The sequence below is a fragment of the Coloeus monedula genome (assembly GCF_965178545.1).
Source record: "Coloeus monedula genome assembly, chromosome: 16".
Lineage (NCBI taxonomy): Eukaryota > Metazoa > Chordata > Aves > Passeriformes > Corvidae > Coloeus > Coloeus monedula.
In genome coordinates, this window is record NC_138796.1 from 3715922 (window position 1) to 3741229 (window position 25308).

A 25308-nucleotide genomic window follows, 5' to 3' on the forward strand; every position below is an offset into this window, starting at 1 on the left:
CTTTTCTTGGGGGAACTTCATGTCATATCTGCTGGACCTGGCAACAGCTAGCAGCTATCTTCCACTTAAAGACACATCCTGGAGATACGGAGGATCACCCAGCAGGTAGCACATGTTAAAATAAGTTCCTTTGATTGGCAGTTATTTATTATTTTTAAATAAAATGAGAATAGGTTGAATGGGTTGCTCAGCAGCAGCTCAATTTTTTGTTTGGCAATGTCTCGGACAGTTTGACCATACGTATGACAACACAAAATAAATTTCACTTGCTTGCAGTAGCAGTTGGCTATAAATTCAGTCCATCGATGATTTATAGCTCTAGCAGCAGTGGGATATATGAAATGAGAAGCCCTTTCATCCTTAAACTGCTCTGCAGTCTGGTAGAGACGATGAAAGCCATTGTTCCTAAGGCCAGAGGAGAGCAAGAGTTCATTCAGCTGTGGTAGGAGGAGGTGTGCAAATTGGGTCCAAAGGTGAGAGGAGGCCTGGAGAAACAGCAGCCCTTGGTTTCGCAGAGCAGCCAGAAAGAAATCCTTAATGATGCTTCACCTTGCCTTGCAGGCTGGAGGGGAGCAGTATTTCCATCGACTAAATGATCTCAACTCTTTGGCTTCCCCGAGGGCACTGCACCAGGACAGACTGGGATCGCTCACCAGAGTCACTCTCAGATGTTTGTGTTCTTCCCACCCACCAGCAGCCCCAACCTGAGCATGTCTTTGGCACAGCAGGTGGGATCCTTAATCCTGCGGAGGGCCAGCCCCAAGCAAAGATTAGCAGAAGAATCTGTTTTCGTTAAAATCCAACCTACCCTTACCGTCCTCTCTGATGGCTCGGTTTAAAATGCGCATGTCCAGCTCTTGCAGCACCTCTGCTTCTGCAGGGAAAGGGCAGTTCAGCAACCTGCCCCCTCACTCTCTAATGTCTTCCTTTCTGTTAATCAACAAGTAACTAAGACAGACACAGTGAGGAATGTTAAATGCACCTCCTCCTGGAGAATTTTGCCAGCAAGATCACTGGAATTGGGATTTTGCCTTTATTATGTTTCTTTTGACCGTGGAACTGGTCTGGTTTTCCTCCCAGTGAATTTTTTTTTTTTTTTTTTGGTGGAAAAAAAAACCCCCACAAAACAACAAAACAGGAAAAGACATACGAATAAACACTAATACGTACAGGAAAAATACAAAACTTAGCACCATGCACTCCCCTCATTATCAGACAAAGGTTGGGAAGGGTTCACAAGTGTAAAACTCTCATGTGAATTATGAGATTACTGCTCAGTTTTCTTTCAAGTCGTGGGCTGGAAACAGATGGTGGCTGTAGCATTTATGACGGCACAACATGTTACTGCAAGCCTAGCCATCTCTGCCTCTCTCCTCTCAAAAATGCAGCTGCAAGGAAAGTTGTGGAAAATCACATTAATAGTCTCTTCCACCACACAGTTTTCCAGCCCTTCATCCCTGGCCAGCACATGGACAGAGCCATCTTGTATGCCAGCAAGAATACTCTCCTAATCCCTGTCCTGAATAGTTACCACTGACTGGCTTATTTAACAGCTAGTTAAAATGTGAGGTTTGTTAGCATTGTAAAAAAGCCTCCAGAAAGCACGTCCTTAAGGTCAGGGCAGATGCCATGTGATCCCAAGGGCTCCCTAAGGGAAACACTCAGAAAGAAGCCATCAGACTGTCTTTCAGCTGTTTATTATTTAAACATTCAGTTCAGGCCAAACAGGTTGATTTATAAAGAAGCAGAAAGACAGATATAACAATTGCAAAAGCATCTCTGTAACTCTGGAGTCCAAATATCACTTCCAAGCAAGAGTAGAAACTTTCACAAGGGCAAAGGCTTCTGGATTTTCAGTCAGACTCCCTTACCATGACCACAGGCTTAAAAGGATCTGGGTCCCTGCGGATACAAAGAGCAACTAACACCATATTTAAATATCTTGCCAGTACACAAGAAAAAAATGTCCATGTGCTTCAGTCCTGATGGAAATGCCTTGCTGCCTAAAGTATGCTCATACCTGGACTTGAACCCTTGAGCCAAGCCTGGGGCACAACCCCTCCACTCTCAAGGCACCAGAGAGGGCTCTGCTGACACCAGGGACCTCTTCAAACAGTACAAAACTGTGACCTGTTATCCCTAGGGTTTCTGTGTGCTTTACAAATGTGAAGCAATCCTGTACCACATCGTTTCTGAGAGCATTAACTCTCTGGGATTCCAAAATCAGGATTTTAGAATTACTTCTCCACTTGAGTTAATTAAGACTCTGTCAAATAATATTTTTTCCAGACAAGTGTCACTGGAGTGTCTGAGCATCCACGTTGTTACTTTCACTTTGCTGGCCTCACTACCTGGTTGGGAACATCAGCACCAGCTTTATGTGTTCATCCTTCATCACTCCAATGTGCTCCTGCCATGCTTCCTGCAGCCAGCTATACACAGGGCAGCATTTCTGCCCTCTGGGGTGTAGAACAGGGCAACTGAAGGCATGATAGACTTTTACCATTCCCTTTATCACTTTCCACAGCTAGACCAGGAAGTTGCTACAGAAATTCAATAGTGTACACACTTGAAACTCTAAATAGCCTTTTGCCAGAGGTAGACTCTCTCCAGGTGATATGACCATACATATCCAGTGCATATCTGTCATAATTGCAAAAGCCCTCAGACCTTTTCTCTAAGACAGAGAAGGTGCCATTTCATTTTTCTTTTGGAAACCTTCTCCTGCAGAATTCATTAGTATCCTATGCAACAATGTACTTCCTGTAAGTACTGAAATATAAAGTGTATTAGAAGTTTCCACTTCTGGTTTTATCTTTTCCTGATCTAGCCTGAAAATTCTTTTGAAGTTCCTCAAAGTGTTCTTCATATATGCTTGTTTTAGGAAATACCAGATCACTATTGGCAAACTTCTCCTTAATTAAGTGAGATAAAGAAATCAAGATGATATGATCTGATTAATTTCCCACCTTTTAAGGCACCATTTTAAGATTTTTCTTTTTCCCCACTTGCCTTTGAAAAGAAACATGCTGAAGAAACTAAGGAGGGAGAAGGCCCAGAGAGGGCAAGCACAGCTCTGGGCTCTCCAGTGTAGAGACCAGTGAATAGTTAAAGCTTTCCCTCATTCCTGTGGAATGGTTTATTGAAAGGTTTCAGGCCCTTCTGAAACTCACATCACTCCAGACAATGAGGAAAAGACTAAACTGTGCTGATTTAGCACAGTGCGCTCTTCAGGGCCTCAGCTCAGCAAGTCAACTCAGATCATGCCTAACTTTAAACACTAGTAACTTCAAAGAAACATCTCACACGCCTCAAGTTCAGCTTTGCACTGCCTCCCTTGATGAATCACAACTTGGGGTATGCAAGGAGCTAACGGGAAACATTTGCACTCGCTGACCCCAGCTGCAAGGTCCCAAACCCCCTGTAAGCTACACAGGCATAGCCCAACCACGCTGGATGGGCCAGCAGGCTCTTCACAACAAATGGATACAAGCTGTTAGGCAAGCTCTTCTGAAGCACCTCTACAAGAAACATATCCCAGAACAGCTAAAATTTGATTTAAAAGAGGTACTTGGGACAATCAGTGAAGTACACAAGCTGAGCATTAACCTGCCCGACTCCTACACGGCCTGTTGAGGAAACCACTCTGTCTGGGATAAATTGCTTCTGTCACTTTTGCTGTGCAAACCCCCTGCAGTCAAGGGGAATTCGGATCTTGAGCAGGTTTTTGAGTAGCTTCCTGGCTCCAAGGAAACCTCTGAGCAGAATACTTTACAGTGGGTGAGTTTGGGCCAAGAAATATCCTCACTTCCAAGTGTGTGAGCACAGAGCCCTCAGCCCACACCCACACTGGAAGTGCTGGAGCATCTCTCCCTCTGCCTCTGGCCCCACACAGACTCAACAGCAGCTGAGCAGGGCCCAGAGGTGAAATCTGGCCTCTTGAAACTTCCCTGGTCTTCAGCTTAAACCAGCACCACCTTTATACAGAAAACACATGAAAAGCCAAAGTGCTAAGGAAAGCTGAAGCGTGGCTGGAGGGAAGGGGACTCCCCATCTGAAATGTCTGAAACCTAAGGTTTGAGTGCTGCTGCCCCGAGATGGAAGGCAGAAGTCATGGCAGCATCGTTGGGTCAAAATTAGTCTCTCTTCAGAACAAAGACAGAGATGTTCTGATGCCAACAAAGGTTTCTTGAAAGTCACGTAAAAATGAATTAAAAGTGGATGCCCAAATCCCATAGACTGCTGAAAAAATTCCAGCTGGGGATGTCCAGCACGTCTGGAGGGGCGCTTCATACTTCAGTGAGGTCTAAAAGTTTGAGTTCATCCCCAAAGGGAGCTGAGGCCACCCAGCACTTCACCCATAGGCCCTCTGTGAACAGAGTCTTTCTTGTGGTCAAAGAGGGGCTATCTTGAATTTATGTCTTACTTCTCCCCTTGCGAGCAAACAAAACAATTTCTGTGAGTAATTCTACCCACTAATTGCCAAGGAAAAGTCTGGTAAGAAATGCTCTGCATTCTTGACAGGTCAGAGGCTTCCCTAAACAAAGTTGCTGTTTTATGTTTTCTATCAGCACATGTTCACATCCGGGGTCCTTGGTGAATTCCAGTGTGGATGAGTCTCTGTGGGAAATTGCTTTTCCCTATTTTCTTGTTCTAACTGCTCCAGGAAATGAGTCTATTTTTACAACAATGCTAAACAGCAAAATATGAAACCATTATCTGCTTCGTGGCAAGAGTTTCGGGTCAGTTCTCAGGTGACTGTCACCTCCAGAGAAGTCAATGGAGTTGTATCTGCTCATGCAAGGTAGAGACCTGACCAATTATGTAATTGGTTGATCAGTTACCAGAACACAGAGCTACCACAGGCCTAAGGAGTGTCTCGTTTTCATGCGTCTCAAAGTTCATCCAAGCCCTGATGCATTGATAAGTGAAGTATTCCAGTATTATGGTCTGTAAAGATGATAATTAACTGCTGAAAGATTTAGGCATGAGCATTCTCTACAAACATCTACTTTGTCACTATCCTTATAAGTAGTATCTCTTCTGGATCCTTTTTTCACCTGCCAAATAAACCAGGGTGGGATTTTCAGAAGTGTTTAAAATTATTTTCTCCTACTTACTTGTGATTGCTTTCAAGAATACAGATATCTTCAAAATCCCCAGGAGATTTCAAGCGTTACGGACTCAACTGTACCTCTAGATGCTTCTGCTTTTTGCACACCTGACTTAACAGCTACTCTGAATTTCAAAGCTGGACAGTAAAAAAACATAATGAAGTTGCCTTCATTATGCAGGATCAAAGACAGTACAGAGAGGCCAGAACACCAGGTCTGATCTGAAGATGAGTGTGCAACACTTGTTACAAAACTTGGCTCCTTGTTTCCTGGTTTGAGGGACTACTTCAGCCTTCACACCTGAACTTCTTTTCTGTTGAAGCACTCAAGCGAGCCTTTCTTTGTGCATTTTATCTAAGAACTTGGGAGACATCTGGCATGCACAAGTATCAGCCCAAACAGAAATTCTGAGTTGCTCAGAACTCAAACCAAGTCAGATTTGGCGGCCTGCTAGTAAGTCAAACATAAAAATGATTGGATTCCCCTCTGTGGGAAGAAGTAACCCTGGAAAAATGTGACATGAAACTTTCAAGTGACAGAAATGCTATCACCAGCATGCTCCCAGGATTTCATCCATTGATTATGAACAAGACTAAGAGCTAGCAATGCCTTACCTCTGGGTTGGGAACGAGGTATTCGTGACTTTCCACCTAATTGGAAAGCTCACTAAACGTCACTCGAGACCAGCATACAGAAAACAAACTTAGAGACAATATCCAAGGAAAACAGAACCTAACCTATGACTTGTTCTTTGATTTACAACTGCGATTGTGGGCCCCACCTCACAGTCATATGCCATGGTAATAGGCAGCAGTTCAACAAGAACCAGTCCCAACTTTTCACATGTTGTAGTGATTCTGAGCTACTTCAGCACATACTTTAGCCTGATGCAGCAAGTAATTGGAATGACTAAAGGGACAGGTGGCATGCCACAACTGAAAAAAAAAGAATAATCGAGCCTTTGGTCTTGTTTATTCTACCTTCTAATTCCTTTTCTTTTCCCTGAACCAAAAGTTGCCAAATTTCACAGGAAATTTGCTCTCATTAATTTCTCCCATTTCAAATTTGTCTGTTATCAGTACGACCGCGAGTTTTCAATTTGGGTACCCAAACAGATGATCTGAAATTGGGCTCATTGGCATTAGTGACTGCAGTCCTGAATCCACCCATGCCAAGGAAATATTTTCCCCCAAAATGAAGAAACATGTAGTTCAAAATGGAAACCTCGACGGGAGCAGGAGTGGAACTGTCCCAGCTGCTCTCCTAGTCGTATATACAAGTCTACTTCATCTTTGGGGTTGCTTACAAAATCCTTCAACAGTCTGAGAGCACAAAGACCCCCAGCCCACAACTGGGATCCTGTGCCAGGAAGGCACACCCTAATTAAAAAATAAAGCATCAACTCTGCTCCATTTGCCTGAGGTCAATGGCATGTTTGTCCAAAGCTAGGAGCACGCTCAGGCACCAGTTTGAAGAAGAGCAAACACAGGCATCTCTTACAGTGTTTTTCCATATTAGGGCCTGGGAAAAAAAATTTAGGATTGGGCCCATGATAAAAACCGTTCCCCTAGGGAATGTTACCCACACCATAAAAGGAAGGAATGGCACTGAACTAAAGGAGAATGAAAATTGTCTACTAAATTTTTGTAAATTCCCATAAAATCTGAGTCTTGTTCTATGTGCACAACTGTAAGTCATGAAAGGCTGATTCCTTACAGAAGCAGGAAATGACTGGCCCATCATGATAGGATAAAAGGCTGCATAATTGCCTGGGCAGAAAGATGGATTTCCATCAATCACTACGTTCTCTGACAATATGGCAGTGGCTTTTGATCATGTAACTGATGCACAGTAATTAGGCAAAATGACTTACCCTCAATCTTTTCAGTATTTAGCTCTAAGGGTGCAAGGATTCATTCTTGGAAAGGGAAGATGGTCGTGTGATTTAGGGCACTGGATGAGCACTCAGATCTGAGTCCTCTCCCTGGTTCTGCCACAGCCTTGCTGTATGACCTTGCACAGGCTTTTCTCCATGCCTCGGTCTCGCCTAAAATGGGATAACAATAGTTCTTTATTTCAGAGGAGATAGGAACACAAACCAGCTCAAGGCTGTGCCACAGAGATGCTACAGCAAAGAGCAGCACAGAAAAGCTCAGACACGGAATAATGCCTCGCTAATAAAATGTGGGAAGACAGGCAGTAATTAAATTGACTAATAAACACAAAACGTAGGCTGATTTTTAAGGAATGCAACACTGATAGGCTTTGTTACCCAAAATTAAAGGAAATTTAAGTGGGATTCTTATGAGTTTACCTGACTCTCAGATCTGCCAGTAGTACACACTGTGCATTAGAAACACCAAGGAAATGACTTCATTCAAAACCTCCAAATGGTGTCTGCTTTACAGCAAGCACAATTTCCAGCCCAAGTGAGGGTCACATAACTATCCAGAACAACATTTTCAAAGCCGTGGGAGGGGCCTACAAACATGATTTCCTTCTATTTACAGTAATACATGAGCATGCAAACCTGAGGTGGTTTTGAAACTTCAAAATAAAATCTGAAACTTTCAAATTAAAACATTAAATGGGGCCACTGATCCTAATTAAACTGTCAGATGTCTGGAACAGCTTCAATGCCACTATTAGAGTCACACTGCTGCTGGAATTGGACAGGGCTTTAGCAAAGAGTCTTCAGTAGTGAGCATTTCTCCAAATGCAAAGATAAATCTTTTTCTCTAAAGCATTTGCCTTTCACATGTATATAATTTCATAATTTCAGTTATGGGCCTGTGGGTCTGGGACAGAGGATCTCAGGGCACATGCCTACATAAACCATCTGATTTGGAGACCAACAGATCAAAGGCTGTTCTGTCAGGCAGGAGGAGAGTAAACAGATATGAGACACATCTTAGGAAAGGAAAATCATTTTTGAGAAACAGAAACAAGAGGGATGGGAAAGTCAGGCAGAGAATAGCTGGCAAACAGCCCACAGAAAGGTAACGTGGACCGGAGGAGAACAGGCAAGAGAATCTCCTAAGTGGAGTGCTGAAGCCCATTGGAACGAGGACACCCAAATATGCTGTTTTAAGCAAGAGTAAAAAGCCTAAACCCAAAGTGCTGGAGCTTCCTGGGAACCTGGGAGAGGAGCAACTGCCTGCAGTCACCGTGCACTGCTTAACACAGCAGATGCCAGGCAGGACAGAGGACAGGAGAAAAGGAAAGAAAACTAGCACATAGTCCTTGGTTTCACTCAACAAAATCTACTGAAAGACAGGTCTGGAAAGATGAAGCACAGAATTAAATGTAATGAATTGACTAAAGAACCAGTGAGCATGCACATATTGTAACGCTGACATTGGGTTTGGGCAGTCCTCCCTGCACGTCTTTTCTGATCAGACAAGATCTCAGAAAAAGATACAATCAGACCAAGAAGTTCTGGATCCCTGGACAGAGGAAATGAGTGCAGAATGTAGAACAGAAAAACATTTCATCCTCAAACTGCTGCCTACAATGTGGAAGGACAAAACCAACAAGGTGTAGAAGCATTGCATGGAAGTGCAACTTTTGACAACCACCATCCTTGACTCCATTAAATCCCCTACTCACCCCCCACCCCACAAATAACAGAGCTGTCCATCAGATATCTTGTGGCTCCAACTGCTCACACCCTTCCCTGTAACACTCCAAACGCAGCACATTAGAAGTCCAGAGGGAGTCCACCTCCAGCAGACAGCAGAAGAAGATATGACACGGCATTCACAAATGCACAGAGAACTGTTTAATTTACAGCCACAATGGTGAAACAAACCATTTCAGAGCTTGGACATTCAAAGTTAAGTCTGACACTCATTCTTATATTCACTTATTGTGCTTAAGTATTAGAGAACACAGGATTACATTAACCGTACACGACAATCTGAGATCCCTGCGGGACCGAGGAGTGGAAGGGATGAGCAAGAATGAGGGACCAGCCCCTCAAGTGGTGTAAGCTGGTACAGCTCCATTGCAGGCAATGGAGATCCGGTGATTTACACCAGCTGAGGACATGGCCCTTGAAATGTCCAACTTAACTTTGAATTAACGACTCCCATGTCACAACCTTCCATGTCACTGCTCCTCCTGGTTGTATCTGCCACTTTGAAGGAGGACTAATCCCACAGCCCGCCACGGTCCCAAGGCTGGTGGGTGAGAGCTCAGCTGGACTACAGGAAGTGAGCTCATGTCATGACACTACTCCTTGCAGTTTAACAGCCACGGACTGCATCCTCATCTGATGTAAACTAGCTTGGGGGCAGCTGAAGTCAGAAACATTTGCCAATTTATAGTAGCTGAGAACATAGCCCTGAGATTTTTGTGTTTTCTGCCGCATGCTGTATGAACACTGTGCTTGACAACAACGACTCGTGTGCGTTTCATTCCTCGTAACAAAATTAACTCAAGACTGCAAGTCTCAAACAAATGGCTACTGGAAAAGTCCCCATTCAGTCTTCACTCTCTCCTGGTGCGCTGAATTTGGCATAACACGTTTATTTGCTGGCACCAACAAAACCTCTCGGATTGCTTTGTTTTCAAGACTCTGCTACAAGGCCAGACTCCCTCAGGATGTAAATCAGAGCTCCAGGATACCCAGGGGAGTCACTCCCAAGGAGTTGGCCCACAAACCCAAACACAACCTTCTCATGACAGTGCAACCACAGGACTCTTTCCAAGAGTTGTTTTGCAAACTATTCCACTTAAGTGACTTAGACATCCTTTCATACCTGCACAGTGTCTGAGTGGGTCACATAATGCTTTTCATCTACATGATTTTAATGGATATATGTTTGGTTTTTTTTCTTTCATTAGATATCTTTTAGACAAAAAAAAAAGGAACGGAGCAACATTATTGGCATCCCACTGAAACATAAATATATAAATTACATTTTATACACTTTTTTAAACGCAGACACATACATTCATGTGCATAACATTGTGAACAGTACACTTAGTGGAAAACAAGCACAGACAATCTTAGTTAAATGTATTTCCAGTTTTGGTGCTCAACAAATACACTGGGAAAATGATCACAAAATAGAACGGTGACTAACTCTATCTCTGCATTAGCATCTGAAGCCAATAATGCCTGTTAGCTAACATTGCTTTGTTTGGTTGAATTTGGACATAGCTACAGGAACAGGAGGGGAATGTTTGAACTATATTTAGAGAAATGGAAAGGTTAAACATCTCGCTCTCTTTTGTTGTTTTAAGGTTCTGCAGTTCATTCACATTTAAAGATATTTTTATTTGAGTGGAAACACTGTCTTCAAGACAAACTTTTCTGTTGTTCCAAACTAAGAAAACTCTTTCATCTCTTTGTAGATGTTTCACAAATAAAAGAATCCAGTAGTTCACTTTACATATCCAATGTCATAATCCAAGTAAAACAAAGGGTACATAATCCAAACTACTGGGGTGGGGCAGTGATTTTGGCCAAGTGAGTAGCCATGTCATATCTGGCACAGCCCTAAATTTCCAAAGCAGCACAGAAGGATTTATCCATGTGGCTCCCACTGCAATCTGTGGGGAACTGAACATTTAATCCCCTGGCACTTTGAAAATACAGGAGCTGGTGCCAGAGTATTTTATCTGCCCTGCTATAGTTAAAATAGATTTTGATGTTATTTGGGCTATTCTACTACAAAAATATGACCACAAAATGCTTTTTTTTTTCTTTTTTTCTTTTTTTTTTTTTTTTTTTGGTTCAAGAAAACATAGCAGGCTTTCTCAGGTATATAAAACTGTTAATTTTTAGATAAAAATACAAACTTCACCTTTACAAAAACACATATTTCTGTTGAATACACATAAAGCATAACATTTTACCAAAAATAAAGAATTTTAGGTTTTGTTCAAATATTTGCAGCAAGGTAGTTCCCATGCCACCATGACATTATACAATGCAGATACAAGAATTTGTACATTTCACACAGCTCCAACATGTGAAATAAAAGTATCTGTATACTGATAAGAATGACAATTGCTAACACAATATCACTAGTAGGCAACTGGCATAAGTCTTAAAGAAAAAAAAAGGATTTTTGCATGGATATCCTATGATTTGTTTACGCACATCTCTCTTTTTTTTTCTCTTTTTCTTTTATGTAATGCTTTAAATTACGGGGGAGGTTGGGGAACATAAACCAAGAAACGTCTAGAAAATTATGCATAGGTATACCATTTTTATTTTAATACATCTCATTAGTTTGCATCCCACTAGGAGAAATACCATAATGTTTTGTGTTCTGCTTATTGTTATACCAGTCTTTTATATGTGTTATTGGCAAATGTAGTCCAAGAGATAATAAAAAGCTAGGCAAAGAGTAAAAAGAAAACTTAATAATCACTTTATGGTGTAAAAAAAAAAATCCACTTAAGGCTCCCCAGAAGGTTTTTTTGTATAGACTTTTAAAACACCACCAAGCAAGGACGTATTGTTCTATAGTGTTTGCGTGGCATTTGATCATTTCATACATTCCTGCTTTTTTTGTGCCTGAAGTCCACCAGTGTCCATCCATCTTCATCAAGAACGCAGGCACATTTCTTGACGTAAAGCACCGTTGACTGCTCTGACAGAAATCCACTATTCACTTAGATTTTTGTCATGTTTTTGAGTACTTTTGGTATCCTCCATTCATTCAACTGTCTTTTTTTCTTTTCTGTTTTTCTTTCTTTCATTTTTTTTTCTTTTTTGGACAGGGAAGCTTCCTATTGTTTCACAGAGTGCTACAATACTTGCTTTGATGTCACATTAAACAAATGTACATTGTCTCTTTGTTCTCATTAAGTGTTCTTTTGAGCCAGTTTTTTCACACAGGAGAACAAATAAAGTATACAGTCAATAAGCACCATACATAGTAGGTTCAGGAATGTAACAAACCATGTACATCCATGTCCCAGAGAGAAGTTTTTTTTCTAGCTTATTTTCACCTTACATCTGCAGGAGAGAAAAAAGATACAATAACTCTATGATTAGAATCAAAGGTCCTGTCCTTGAAGTAGATGACTTAAAAAAAAAAAAACTGTTCTGCATGAAGAGTCACTAACCTGGGACAAGAAGTTCTAAATGCTGTTTTGATTGAGTTTACATGCTCACTTTTAAAGTTGAATTTTAGAAAATCTTTGCTTCTATCATACTACTCCCAATAAATACCTGTTAATCTGAAACAGGATATCAAGTTTAGCATTCTTTAGAAATGATACATTGGTATAAATGAAAACTGCCACTGGGAGTTTATGTGCAAAAACAGGGGCTTGAAATTAAATTCACCATCATCCAGGCATTAGGCACAGACACTGCAAAATCCAAATCATTCCCACTCCAAATACCAGAACCAATTGCAAGTGCTGCAGTTTACATACTTTCAAGTCATTAAGAAATGGAAATTCCATATTTAATTTGGAATGTGTGTCACCATCATCATACATTGCTAATATGTTGGCCAAAGGATTTCAGTCATTTTTTGCACTGAGGGTGTTAGTTTTTCACTACACTGAAAACCTCATGAATTTTGATGACTGACTATCATCATCCTACTGAGACTGAACAGACCAAAAAAAGATCTTAATTTTCTGGTGAAAGTAACACAGGGCTCTGCAACACAAAATAAAAAAATGGCATTTCTTAGCATCTTTCTTGTCAAGTAAGCAGATCATCAGATTGTGTCAGGTGCATGTGCAATCAACCCCAGCTCACGCCAGAACGTGAGTTTGATGGTCACACAAATGATAGGATTTGCTGTATGTACACTCAATGTTTCACAGCCAGGGACTGGGAACACAACAATTTGTAACCTGAAAATTCATTCATGCATTATCACGTGATGCTTTGACCTCAGAAATCAATAATGAAACACAAGCAGAAGCAATGGAACTTGAGATTTCAGAAGCTGAAGTATTAGCACCCTCCAATAAAAAAGAAATAAAAAAGGCAAGAAAAGGAAGTAGCTCAAGAATGTAAGATGCTGATGGTGATGTGGAGCTTAAAGGGAAAATACCAGCAGGTAGAATTATCAAAGCCAATCAAATCTAATCTCTTTGCAGCCTTGAGGTAGCAAGTGTCAAGATTTTGAACAGTGATTAAGTCGAAGTGATGATATTTGATTAAGTTTTCCAGTTCTTGTGCTATTAGGGTGTTCAGCATATAGGTCCTACCTGAATATCAAATAGTTCCAGTAGGTTTTATGTTGGTTTTAACTTTTTTCGTTTCCGTTTTTTACCTGATTCCCTAGGCCTTCCTGTTAACATAAGGGCAGGGCTGGTGAAAAGCCCTAAGGTAATGCATTTCGTGTAACACTGAAGTCATAAATACTCAAACCGTTTACATTTCAAAGAAATCTCATTATCCTTCGCATTAAAGTAATAACTTTACAACGTCTGATTTGACATTGAGTTTACAAAGTAATTACACAAAAGTAAAGAAATAATAAACGAAGTTGGCATTGCACACGTCATTCCCAAGATCCATCTATAATTACTGTTACCATGCAGTACTCAACATTTGCCTTCAGCTCTGGAGTTGAGCTATTTTCAGCTCACCATCCACTTGCTGGGTGCAAGTTTTGTTCCTACCAGTAATTAAGTCCTAGGAACACATATTTCTCCGTGAGAATTCTGCCCCATTTTTTACGCACATCAAAACCAATTGCTTAGTCTTTGGCAATTAAAGACAATTTGGAAAACTGAAACTGATCTAATGAAACGTTTTTCCCAAATGGGAGACATAGAAAATGTATCAAACCATATGCACATTAAAAATAGCCACTTTATGTGGTTTTGTCTAATAACTCCACCTAGTTTCAGCTAAACACTCAGCTCAGATTATAAATTGATGTCCAGTAAAATCGCAGCAGAGGTTTAACTTCACTTTTATAGAAATTCTAATTCCTCTGCTCTGTACATAGCAACTGATGTTTACATCTGCTTGGAACCAGGTTTATGTCTCCATCCTGGATGGAGCCAGTACAGAAAACCTTCCTTACCCAACCACCTACAAAATCTATCACCTTGGGGCAGCTTTCCTCCCATGTTTACCTGCTCTTCACTGACTCTTTTAATTTTGGGCTGGTTCTACTGCACTCTTAGATTCCTGCAGAGGTGCAAAACAAACTTTGGAGGCTTCCTTCAAGAGTATCAGGAGAAAGGGAAATGTCCTTTCTACCATAGAGGGTTTCCTGTGTAAGTGTGTCAAGCTCTGCATTGACTGCACTGCAGTAAGTAGATCTGAGTAATGATTTTAGATCAGAATCATTCAGAATGATTTTATGAAAGCCAGATTTAAAGTAAGAATTTTTCCCCATAAATCTTTCCCCATTTTAACTCAAGGGTTGTCTTGATAAGGCATGTTTAGGTTTAAGGCAACAACTGACAAATTCTTGAGTAAACATGCGTAAGGAAACAACAGGAATGAGGAGTGTTGTTTCCCAACTAACTCCTTAGCCTTGAATACTGAATTTATTCCAAAGTGCTTTACATTAATTTCATTCATATTTTCCCCAAGGTCAAGTAAATCTCGGTCTTAGCCCTGTCTCCATAATTCTAAAGAAATTAGGCAACAGAGTTCACCCAGGAGCTGCAACATGACAACCTTTAATTTAGTAAAGCAAGACCTGAACACTACTGGGCATTTACATTTATTTAAAGGCCAGCCTAATGACAAGTGATACACTTTAAATTTGAAATCCAAACTCCTTATACAGCACAAACTGGCCCTCATTTTGCATTTTCAACACAGAGAAGCAGCTGGAAGCTTCTCTACTGAGTTCACTGTAAGCAACGTTTGCTTTATATGCTTTACTAATATAAAAATAAGGTCCATATTAAATCAGCATTAATGCAAAAATAAAAGGAAAACATACCAGTTTCTTCTTCTCTATAATCTGAATTAGTATTTGATGATGTACAGGTGCATTCCATATGCTCTTCTAATCTCACCAGAACTTCTTTTAATTTTGGCTTTTTTCTAACATATTCCACTTTTGCCACCTATAAAATACGATGAGGTATGTACTGAGACACATCAACATGGTTACAGTTCAGAACTGAAGACAGATAACTATAAACCTCTATTTTTAATGTAGCCAAACCCATATAAAATGTTAGCATACTAATCATCTTTTATCTTAATTGTGCATCATGTAACTATTTATTGCACAGACTATTTGTTTATTCAGGTTCAGCAGTTTGAAACAATTTTCCCCCAAGAGATAAAACAATTTCCCATTCATTTTGGTTTGATGTTTTAAGCAACTCAGTTTCCACGTATCACAATAAACTTCTTTACAGATTCAGATCAGTGGTTGTTCTTGTAAACTGCCAATTTTAGCACAATCTTCTGTACGTGTTGTTAAAGGCTGACAGTGAAGGCATTACAATGGTTTGTAATACATTTTATTATTTACAAATTGGTGTCTCCAGAGCCCTCTGGATGTAAAGTGCTCAACCTTACACAACCAGCATCTGAACATCACCTCAGAAAGCTCAGTCTCATTCCTACTCCCTCCCTGCAGTAACCTGGGGCTTGATCACAAGAGCTCTCAAGTTTTTAGGTCCAAGGGAACGACCACTCCTACACGGGGTCCAGCCTTTGGCTTTATTGTGGGTAGCTGGCAGACTGAGTATTTCTCCCCAGTCCTTCCAACTGTTCACAACTGCACTGCTCCACTTATGGCTTCCTTAAAATAAAAAAGTCTGGAGGGCAAGCTGAGGTTGGAGGAAGGATCATGCAGGAGCAGCTCTGGCTATGTGCAGATCTCTCATCTGAAGGAAACCAAGGCAGAACAGAAGGATGTTGGGGGGGGGAGGATACTGAACATGAGGACATCCTGACCCACAAGCTAGCAGCTGGGAGAGGAAGAATGGCAGAGAGGGCAGGAGCACTGACGTTCTGGGGTGCAGAAATGGCTCATGGGATGCTGGGCACTGACTTGTGCTAAGTGTAATGGGCATGATGGTCTGGGCCATGCAAGGGAATATGGCATAATATGGGCAAGGAGAGTGATAGAGAGCTTGTACGGGGTCCAGTGTTTAGTTCTCAGCTGTGCTGAACACTGCAGAACAGGTGGTGATCATTGCTTGAAATGGAAACCACTGCAATTAAATCATGGCTTCTCAGACCTACTCATCATCTGACAAAAGGGCTGCAGTGTGGCTGTCCCAGCAAACAAGACAACTACAAATGCCATGGATGCAGTATAAAGCAGAGAGATGGGGGAACAGAAGGACAGGAGAGGCTGGTTGCCTCTACAGAAGTTCCATGACAAAGCCATAAAGGCTGGTCCAACCAAAAGCTCCAGTCATTACCAAATAAAGCATCCACAATTCACTCCCAGCCATGGTTTCCTTGTGCTCCAAATCAATCTTCACACTGTGAAAATCATTCCCTTGCCCTTTCAAAACTGGAGCAACAGTGTCACAAAATGAGAGTGGTGGCTGGAAAAAAACATTACATTTCCAGTTCCCAGAAACATTCTTCTGGCTCTGGGGACACAACTATCAAGGGCCTCTGAATGCCAGTGAGAGAAGCTAGAGCAAAATCCTGGCCTTTTTAAAGCCAACGGGAGATCTGCCTTCGCTTCCACAGAGCAAGGAGTTCAGATCCACATTTTAGTCACCACCCCTTGTGTCAACAAGATCTGGAGATGATTTTCATTTACCCAGCTAACAAAAGTCACAGAGACACATGCAATAACTAAAGGATCCACATTAAAAGGTATCTTCTGAAATTGTCAGATCTCCATGTGAACAGATTAACAGCTGGCCATGACACACCAGAATACTTCATCTGAAAGACTAACTATGGGTCGAAGCAGTATGTTTCAAAACTTCCTATCAGAACCCAGTTCCCTATCAGAACCCAACTCCATCAAGCCTTTGAACACGATGGTTTGAAAATGTATGGTACAACTGAGTCATCTGGCATCAAAGGATGACTAATCCTTAAAATTTATGAAAACAAACAGTAATTAAGACACCTCCATCATCAGAGACAAAGAAAGGGACCCAGCAATCACGAAACAGCTTTCAGATCTGCCATGCTTATTACAGCTGTTAGAAAAAACCAGTCTTATTGAAAATTACATGCAAGAAAAATAAACTGTAATCAAGATTTTAAAAGCCTGTCCTTGTTTTGCTTGGTTTTACAAACTGAAAGATATATGCAGTTCCTGTGGCTATTTGGTATTAAACAACAGTAAAAAACCACAGAAACAGTAATACTCTGAAGAGGATCATAATGAATTCATGCAGCAATTTAAAGCTGGCTTTTAGTACTGTAGTTAAAACACAATCCAGCACACGTTCCACTGCCCTACTTCATGCTACACAAGTTTGAAGGAATGTCATTTTGTAAGATGCTGCAAATATTGGAACTGAAGCAGCACAAACCAGATAAGCTGCTGTGTCTGTGTCACCTGTTAACACCTGCTGCCACATACAATGCTGATCTACAACAACAAAGGCTGCAGGTCACATTTTCAGTGGGTATAAACATGGATAGCTGTGCAAACAGCATGGGATTTGGCCTTGTGTACACATCTTTTTCTATTCTTTGTATTTTTCTCCCTTGTGTTCATATTGTGCCATTACTCTCAAGTGTATTACTTTGAGGTGGTCAGTCCTCAACAAATCAACAAGCTCCTTTTACTTGTCTCTAATGCAACAAAAATAAAAGTCCTCTAACACTCCAGATCCAGAAAATACCACTGTATAAAAACCCTTTGAGAGCAAGACAGGGAAATAACTGATTAGCTTAAATGGTTTATAATCAGTGGCATCATACTTGCATCAGTGCAGATTCTAGGTCTACATTCTGCTATACAGTGTGGTGGCTAAGTAAAAATGAAAATCAAATCTGATGAAAATATGTGGCCTAATGGAAACATCATGGGAACACTTCTTCTTAGAGATTCTCCAGGAGAGGTAAAATCAGGGCAGGAAAAAAAACAAGACTGTAAGCAGGAAAGTCCAAAACATCTCTAGTACAAAGCTAGAACTTATCATGGACAGGAGCTTGCAAGAGAAGTCTCAGCACAGGAAGTTCCTCGTAACAGCAAAACTCATGAGGCTGATACCTAAATACTGGATGGAAACAAGCCCAAAAAGCAACTGAATGAGGATACTTTTTGGAATCTACTGCTTCCATATTAAAATAAATGCACACAGATACAATGGAGGGAAAACCTGCCTGTGAGGAAGATGTGAGTCAACAGAGACTAAAGGACTGAGGAGGGATCCTGCAGGGCCTGACAAGGCACTGCTCCAGGGACAGGAGGGCAGGAATGGCTGTGTGGGGTCTGTGTGCCCCTGAGAAGAGCAGCCAGACCCTGCTCTCTGCCAGGCTCCCCACACTCCGAGGGCACCTGGCTGCTTTTCCACCTTCACCTCTATCAGGGTTTCCTTTGTTTCTCTCATTCCTAAACTGACCTTTGATACCTGGTCCTGCCTGCCAGTCCCACTGAGTGCTGGCTGCAATCTCAGTTAAGCCACAGCTCAAAGTGCTGCTTATCCCAATGGCAGAAACAGTCACTGAAGAAAAAGGTTCTTAAATCTGCAAACATGACACAGCCATTTCTCCTACACATCCCATGTGCTCTGTATGGCCTTTTCACTGCCCTGCTCTGAGGCTGGGTAGCTCTGCTGAACAACTCATCCTGAACTCCAGCACTTTTTTCCAATCTCTGAACAACTCCCCAGTGACAGCTGAGGAGCTGTTCCTGCATTCCCTCCTGTCCAGCTCCCTTTCTCTGCACCTCACCCTCATATTAATGTACTCTAACAATATACTAGGTTAAGATTCCCCGGATCAGCTCAACATTGAACATGCAGAGATGGCTGAAGCTGGCACAGCTTCTGCTCAAGGCCAACCTGAGGCAAAGCTGAGGTAGATGGCATCATCTGGCTCTTGTTTCTCAGTGTGTAAATAAGCATTGCTGCAAACAATCATAATGTTCAGCTTGGCTATTCAAAATTAGCAGTATAGGCAGGATTTGCTCCATAATATTAATTACCTTCTCCTTCTGTGACCAAACCCACCAAGAACACCACCACGCTGAACATTACAAAAAGCCTCTTGGGAAGACTCTTGTTCAGACCTCCCCAAATAAATTATGGTCTGGTACTTGGTAAATACTTGAACTCACTGGACAGAAGCAACAGGATCTGCAGATGTTACTGAATGCTTCTGCACACAGAGGAGGAAATCTCTCTGTAACAGACACCAACACCCCTAACTCACCCATCCTTGTCATCATTCCCCTATCAGGAGAGCAATACAAGCCCTTCCTTCCCTATCAAAGAGCAGCTCTCAACCAGCCTCTTCATCTCAGTCTGAGTTCTGCAGGGCTGTGCAGGTGCAGTTTGCTGAACAGAGATGTCTTTGGAGCCAGGAGGCTGGGCTCTCATGGGCTCACCCTGCCACCATGCAAGGCAAACCCACCTTCCACTAATGAAACCCACCCCATGAAAGGGGAAACCTCACAAGACCCATTTCAGGGAAGCTGTTCCACCAAGCCCCCTGGCTTGGAGCCTCCCTACAGCTTCAATTCCACAAGCCCATTAAGGGTATTTCACTGATGAGAACTCAGTGGAAATGAAAAAAAGGACATCCCCGAACCCTCCAGCCTTTGAATCATGTCCCAGGAATGAAATGCCCCAAGACAAACACCTCCACTGCTCCTCCCACACTACCCCAGCCGTCTCTGAACCTTGACTACAGCAGCCCTCAGTGAGACAAAGAAAACACCCTTTGCTTTCGCCTGTTGGATGATGCAAACCCACTTGCTGACCTTTCTGGATGAACATTTTTCTAGTGTGAATGGGCCAGCTATGATCTCACTACCTTGTCAATGAGGAGGAAGTGGGGAAAGCCTTTTCAATGTTCCATCAAAAGAGAGCTTTTATGCAGTCTGACATCAGGGGAAAACACAAGCCGGCTTTCCAACTGCACTGCAGAGCAGCTGAGAAGGCTCTCCAAAACCGCTCCCACCTTTCCAGGGACCCTCGCTCTGAGCCAGCTACTTAATGGCATGAGCAGACATTCAGCTCTAAACTTAGGATTGGCAAAAGGCTCAGAAAACCATCAATTACATCAAAGCTACATGGGGATCTGACTCTGGAGGGCATAAATATGGATTCTGTTCTAAGAGTTCTGGTGTGACAGTGGGGTCAGCCTACAACCTTTACAATGAACATCCTGTTCCTGCTTGACCTCTTGTCCTTTTTTTCCCCTGCTACTTAATGACTGTTTGGAGCAGTCTTGGAGCTTGGAAAAAAAAAAAAAATGTCCTCCAAAGCTGGCTGACGTATATTGATATTGCTGGTGGCAATATATTTACACAGCCACGAAAAGCAGCTGCTCCACTGAGCCTACTTTTAGCTTGTGCCCTACTAAAATGAATGCAAATCTCAAAGTACTACAACGGGCTGACTGAGAGACTAAGATTCCTTCAACGTGGTGCTGTGCTGGGGAAGCAGCCCCAGCAGTGACATCCTGCAAAGCTGCTGCCAGGAGTTTGCAGCTCTCAGGGAACACTCGGTGTCCCAGCAGCAAGGGGACAGCCAAGACCCTCTCTCTTACCTGCATCTGCCCCATCCCTGCAGGGGTAGGAGAGAAGCACAAGATTCCATTATCACACACAGGTACCAACAGCAAGTTCCTAACACAAGTCTCAGCTCTTTGCTGAGCACATCCAGCTGCTCTGTACGTGTTTGCTGCTGCACGAAATCAACTGGAAGCTGCATCAAACCCAAAGGCAACAGCACTAAATATCACAACCTTGAGGCACTTTGCTGTTTAGCTCCTGTTCAGAAAGGCTCACAATTACAGTCCTTCAATCTCCCCAGATTGTTCTCAACCCTCAAGTAATTACTGATCCAAATTTTTACCTCATTTTTAATTGTTGCTGCAAAGCATACCCCACAAAGGCAAGGCAGTAAGCAAGTGTAAAGTATGATTATTTTTGGGAACAGTGAGGGAATCTCAGATGTTTCTCCAGCTTATTTGGATGCAAAAACATTTTTCAGATGTTCAGAAACAGAAAAGAAAAAGAAATCCTGCCCAGACACATGTCTGCAGTATGAAAAACAGTGTATGAAAAACAATGAAATAGCTTAGGTGCCTTCTTTTTGTTCTAGGATGTATAGCACTAAGTGAACAGCACTTTCCTCAAGAAATCCATTGCAAGTGCAGCAATCAGTGTGTTGTGCTGAGCAATTTTATCTTCAAGAATGTGGTGGGGTTTATAGAATTCTTTTCTTAAGAAATTCAGGGCAACAAGAACTCAGAGTCTTCACAATATGAATGCTAAGTGTAAGTCTAATCTCCTACACACAGATGTAGATCAACAGCACTTGTTTAAATACTGATAAAAATTAGAACACAGTGAAGCCAAACGAACATAAATATTTCACGTAGTATTTACTGGAAAGTTGCAATAGGGATTTTGTCTAATGAGTAAATACAGCATGAAGCTGTTGAGTCTTCTATCCCTGGGGTAAGATAATTTGAAACACATTTTTTCAGATCAAAAGTGTTATGTTGTCAAATATAAAAGCCCAATTTAGGCTGCATAATATTTAATTAAGAAAACAGCATTCCATACTGTGATTTATTTATTTTTTTAAGTCCAATGCCCCTTGAGTCATTTTATCTTCTTAACTTTAAGATCTGTACTGTGCAAGATCATGGGAAAGGCACAATCAACTTTATTTTCATTGCAAAAAAAAAAAAAAAAAAAAGAGAGAGAAAACCTAAAGGGAATCCGGTGAAAATCAAATCCAAACCCAAGATTTTCCAATGACCACGTAACTTGAAAAGGCCATCTGCTCACTCCAAATGGAGAAGGGCGTTCTACCCGAGGATGGAGAGTAAAGATTTGGGTCACACAGGCACAGGGCTGAGTGGAGTTCCCAGGCTGAAGAGGACCCCGTCAGGGCCCTGCAGCCCCCTGCTCACCTTGACACTCCTGTGGTGTATCCGGGAGGGCTGGCACTTGACACTGCTGGTGTTGCAGCAGCCGGTGCAGCGCTTCACCTCCACGCAGGGCGGCCATATCAGGAAGTTGGCCGAGGTGGGGTCGATCTGGCTCCGAGGTATCTCGTAGATCACCGTCCGCGTCTTGCACACCGCCGGGATGGCCTCCTCTGCGGGCACAGGAGAGTCACAGCCCCAGCTGAGCAGCTGCTCCCACCCCAGAGCACCCACAGGCACCAGGTACGCGTGGGACCAGTGCTCCCAGTCCCCACTGGTCACTGGCAAGCCAGTGCTGAGCGCTGTTTGCTGACAACTGAGCTGTGGTGTTAGCCTGGGGACAAGCTTGACTTGCTCCCAAAGGCCAGCCCTAAAATGAGGGTTTCCAGTGGCCTGGCTCCTGACACAGCTCAGGGCACACACCATGAGATAAGACAATCCTGGCTCTGGAAGTGACAGCAAGCCAGGAGCTCCTCCACATTTGATGACCCCCTAGTACAGCCTCAGAGTGACTGTGCAACAGCAGCTGTTGTTTTCCAGCACTGGGATCATCACTGCACACAAATACCATCACACAAACATGCAACCCCTGGCAAACAGCGCCTCAGAAGTGACACCGAGGATTATCTGTATCACACCCAATTTGCCCAGCTGGGAAACAACCTGCACCAGCTTGAAACTTTCAAGACTTGGGTTTCCACTTCCAGAACTTTAAGACTCCCACACATCAAGGAGTCTGGTTCATCCACCCTTCCAAAGGGCAACTGCCATTTTTTCTGAAGTTATCAAAGCTTTGTACATGGTGAGTTTTACTTAATTTGTTATTTCCTGAATGAGGCAAAACCACCAGAGTAGCATGACCGAAAAACCTGCAGCTGAACCAATATCCTGGCGGGCTCAGGTAAGGTGAGCTTGTTTAGGATTATAATGAGTAGCTCTGTAGCACTGCCTGATGCTGCCATGATCCAAACCATGTATCATCATCAACCTAGGGACTGTTTAAGAAGCCAAGCTGATATTTCAAAACAGTCCAGAAAAAAATAGCAATTGCAGGGACAAGTTGTTTGCTGGTAAGTTCTCCAAAGACAGCTGGGAGATTTTTTTTTTCCTTGCCTTACAGTGGAAGCTTGTGATAGCTTTGGGTTAGATGTGTCAGGGAACTGGAACACTGCCCGCACTTCTTCACTTAGTTCTTAAGTACAAGAAGCTCAGGCCTAGCCTGTGCCTGCATCATGGAAATCTAGGCTTAGTTTTGAAAGAGATGCATTTCAGTAGACTAAACAGAGTGAAAATTCTTACTCTCAACCCCCAGTGCCATAAACTCAAAAAAATTAACACATCCAATACTGCAAGGTAGCTGGCAACTCCTGCAAGTTATTGAGCACACCCAGTTCCCAGTGCCTGCTGTGGGGACGCATTCAGCACCTTGCAGGGTGAGGTGCCAACGTCGCAGGCTGCTTCAGAACCGCTGCTCTCCCAAGGCAGCCAATGCGCCAGGCACGCCTGCCAATTCCCACTGCAAATCCCTGCTGACAGCAGGCTGGGCTATCTCTGCGTACCACCACAGCCCCAAGCACAAACAGGCTGAGTTACCCACCATGGGTAAGAGCATGGATGTTTTCCACGGTCAGATGGAATGGTGGAACACTCACACCTAACCAGGTGAACAAGCAGTGCATATAAAACCTCTTCATCATGCCTTTTTTAAATTTATATTTGGGCTTTGTTGGATCACCATCGTTATTAATAAGGATAAAATCCCCTGTAAACATGCCTGGTGCCCTACACAGTGATGGAAATCAATGCCCTGGAGTTTCTATCAATGGCTTTCAATTTTCGGGATAAACTGTATTTTTCTTGTGAATAAAGAGTCAAGCTGTTTCCTTTTGTGGAGCTTCTGTACTGAAAACTCTACCAACTGTTGATGTTTTTTAAAGCACACTGCTGTAGTTGTTCCCCACACTATGAATTATACATTGAATATCACAGCATTTTCTAACCGAGGTCTAGCTTTCCAACATGCTGCAACAAGAAAGTGAATGTAAAGAATTTGTGCATGTCTGTCTCCTATGGACATCCTCCAGAAGACAGCTTCTCAGGCAACGGCTCGTTTTGTGCAAAAAGAAAGGCAGAAGCTAGAAATGCCCCTTTTTTTCCTTTGTGCATGTCACATTTTTCCAGTGAAATGTCCTGCTTGGCTGACCAAAAGCACCCCCTCTGCTTTCACTCCCAAAGTACAAATAGCTTGTTTCTTACCAATGCTTCTTTTTCTGCGAATGGGCACAGGACGGTTCTCTTGCACATGTTTAGCAGAATGAACACTGTAAGATCTCAAGTTTGTTTCTGAAACATCATCATATCCTGGAACAGGAAACAAAATGTTAAACTTCAGGTATGTTGTTTGCACCAGTGTCACTACAGTGCTGCTCCACAGGTACAAATCTGTGCTGTTCACAGGCACAAGACCAAATCCTGCTACAATTAATCCAGTGTAACCCCTGTTAATGCAAGTGCAAGGGCATAAGGCATGGAAGAAAGACATAGACATTGAATGTCATGTATAAGCATGCACAATTTCATTCCAATATCCCTTTTACCAAAAGCCCCCAGAAAGAGTGCACACACTGTGGCACAGAACCATAGCTAAAGTAAAACAGTTGCATTTTTATGTGAAAGGCATAATACAGATTTTCTTACTGCAAAGGTGTAGCAATAGGAACAATAATCCTGCACGTGAAATGTTTCTTACGAGCATTTTGAAGTTCTGGTATGAGGCTACAGTAGAAAATATGGTATTAGTCTCAACAGCAACAATGCTGCCTCTGTAAATTTTCTGTTGCTTGGTTTTCAGGGCAGTACTAGGACAGAATCAAAAGCAAAAAGTAACTAGCATGGGTTTCCTTTTAGTCTCTCTGTTGCAGAACAAATCCCCTGTGAAGTATCCTAACCTTTGGAGGGGCATCTGAAGCTACTGCAAACTCTGGGACTGCATCCAGGCTTGTCTTGTTCCTTAAATAAGCCTACCACATGGGTTAAAGGGCCATGAGAAAAAGCAAAGATGGAAAACTTGGCATTTCATTTATCATAAAAAACAACAAAATAACTGCTCCAACTATTTGGGTTTGTTAAGTGAAGCAGTTCAGGTCGTGTCCCATGCCATGGGGTCTGAAAACCACAAGCACAATCTGC

The 25308-nt window shown here is 42.4% G+C and overlaps 1 protein-coding gene across 9 annotated transcripts in view; it reads right to left on the reverse strand.

Annotated features, from left to right (window-relative positions):
- Positions 1–226: 226 nt before the first annotated feature.
- The window catches only part of PDGFA (platelet derived growth factor subunit A), a 33750-nt gene continuing 8668 nt past the window's right edge, over positions 227–25308 (reverse strand). The window contains exons 3-7 of one of the 9 annotated variants that reach the window (XM_082292073.1): positions 24376–24480; positions 22105–22292; positions 15011–15137; positions 6988–7161; positions 227–1388 (exon numbers count right to left, since the gene is read on the reverse strand). In XM_082292073.1, the coding sequence (XP_082148199.1) occupies positions 7028–7161; positions 15011–15137; positions 22105–22292; positions 24376–24480 (554 nt within the window). In that variant the 3' untranslated portion in view covers positions 227–1388; positions 6988–7027. Of the gene's footprint in view, positions 1389–4407; positions 5061–6767; positions 7162–8948; positions 12091–12212; positions 13391–15010; positions 15138–22104; positions 22293–24375; positions 24481–25308 lie in introns of those variants that run through there. The other 8 variants (XM_082292075.1, XR_014226859.1, XR_014226860.1 and 5 more) reach the window with 8 other exon arrangements.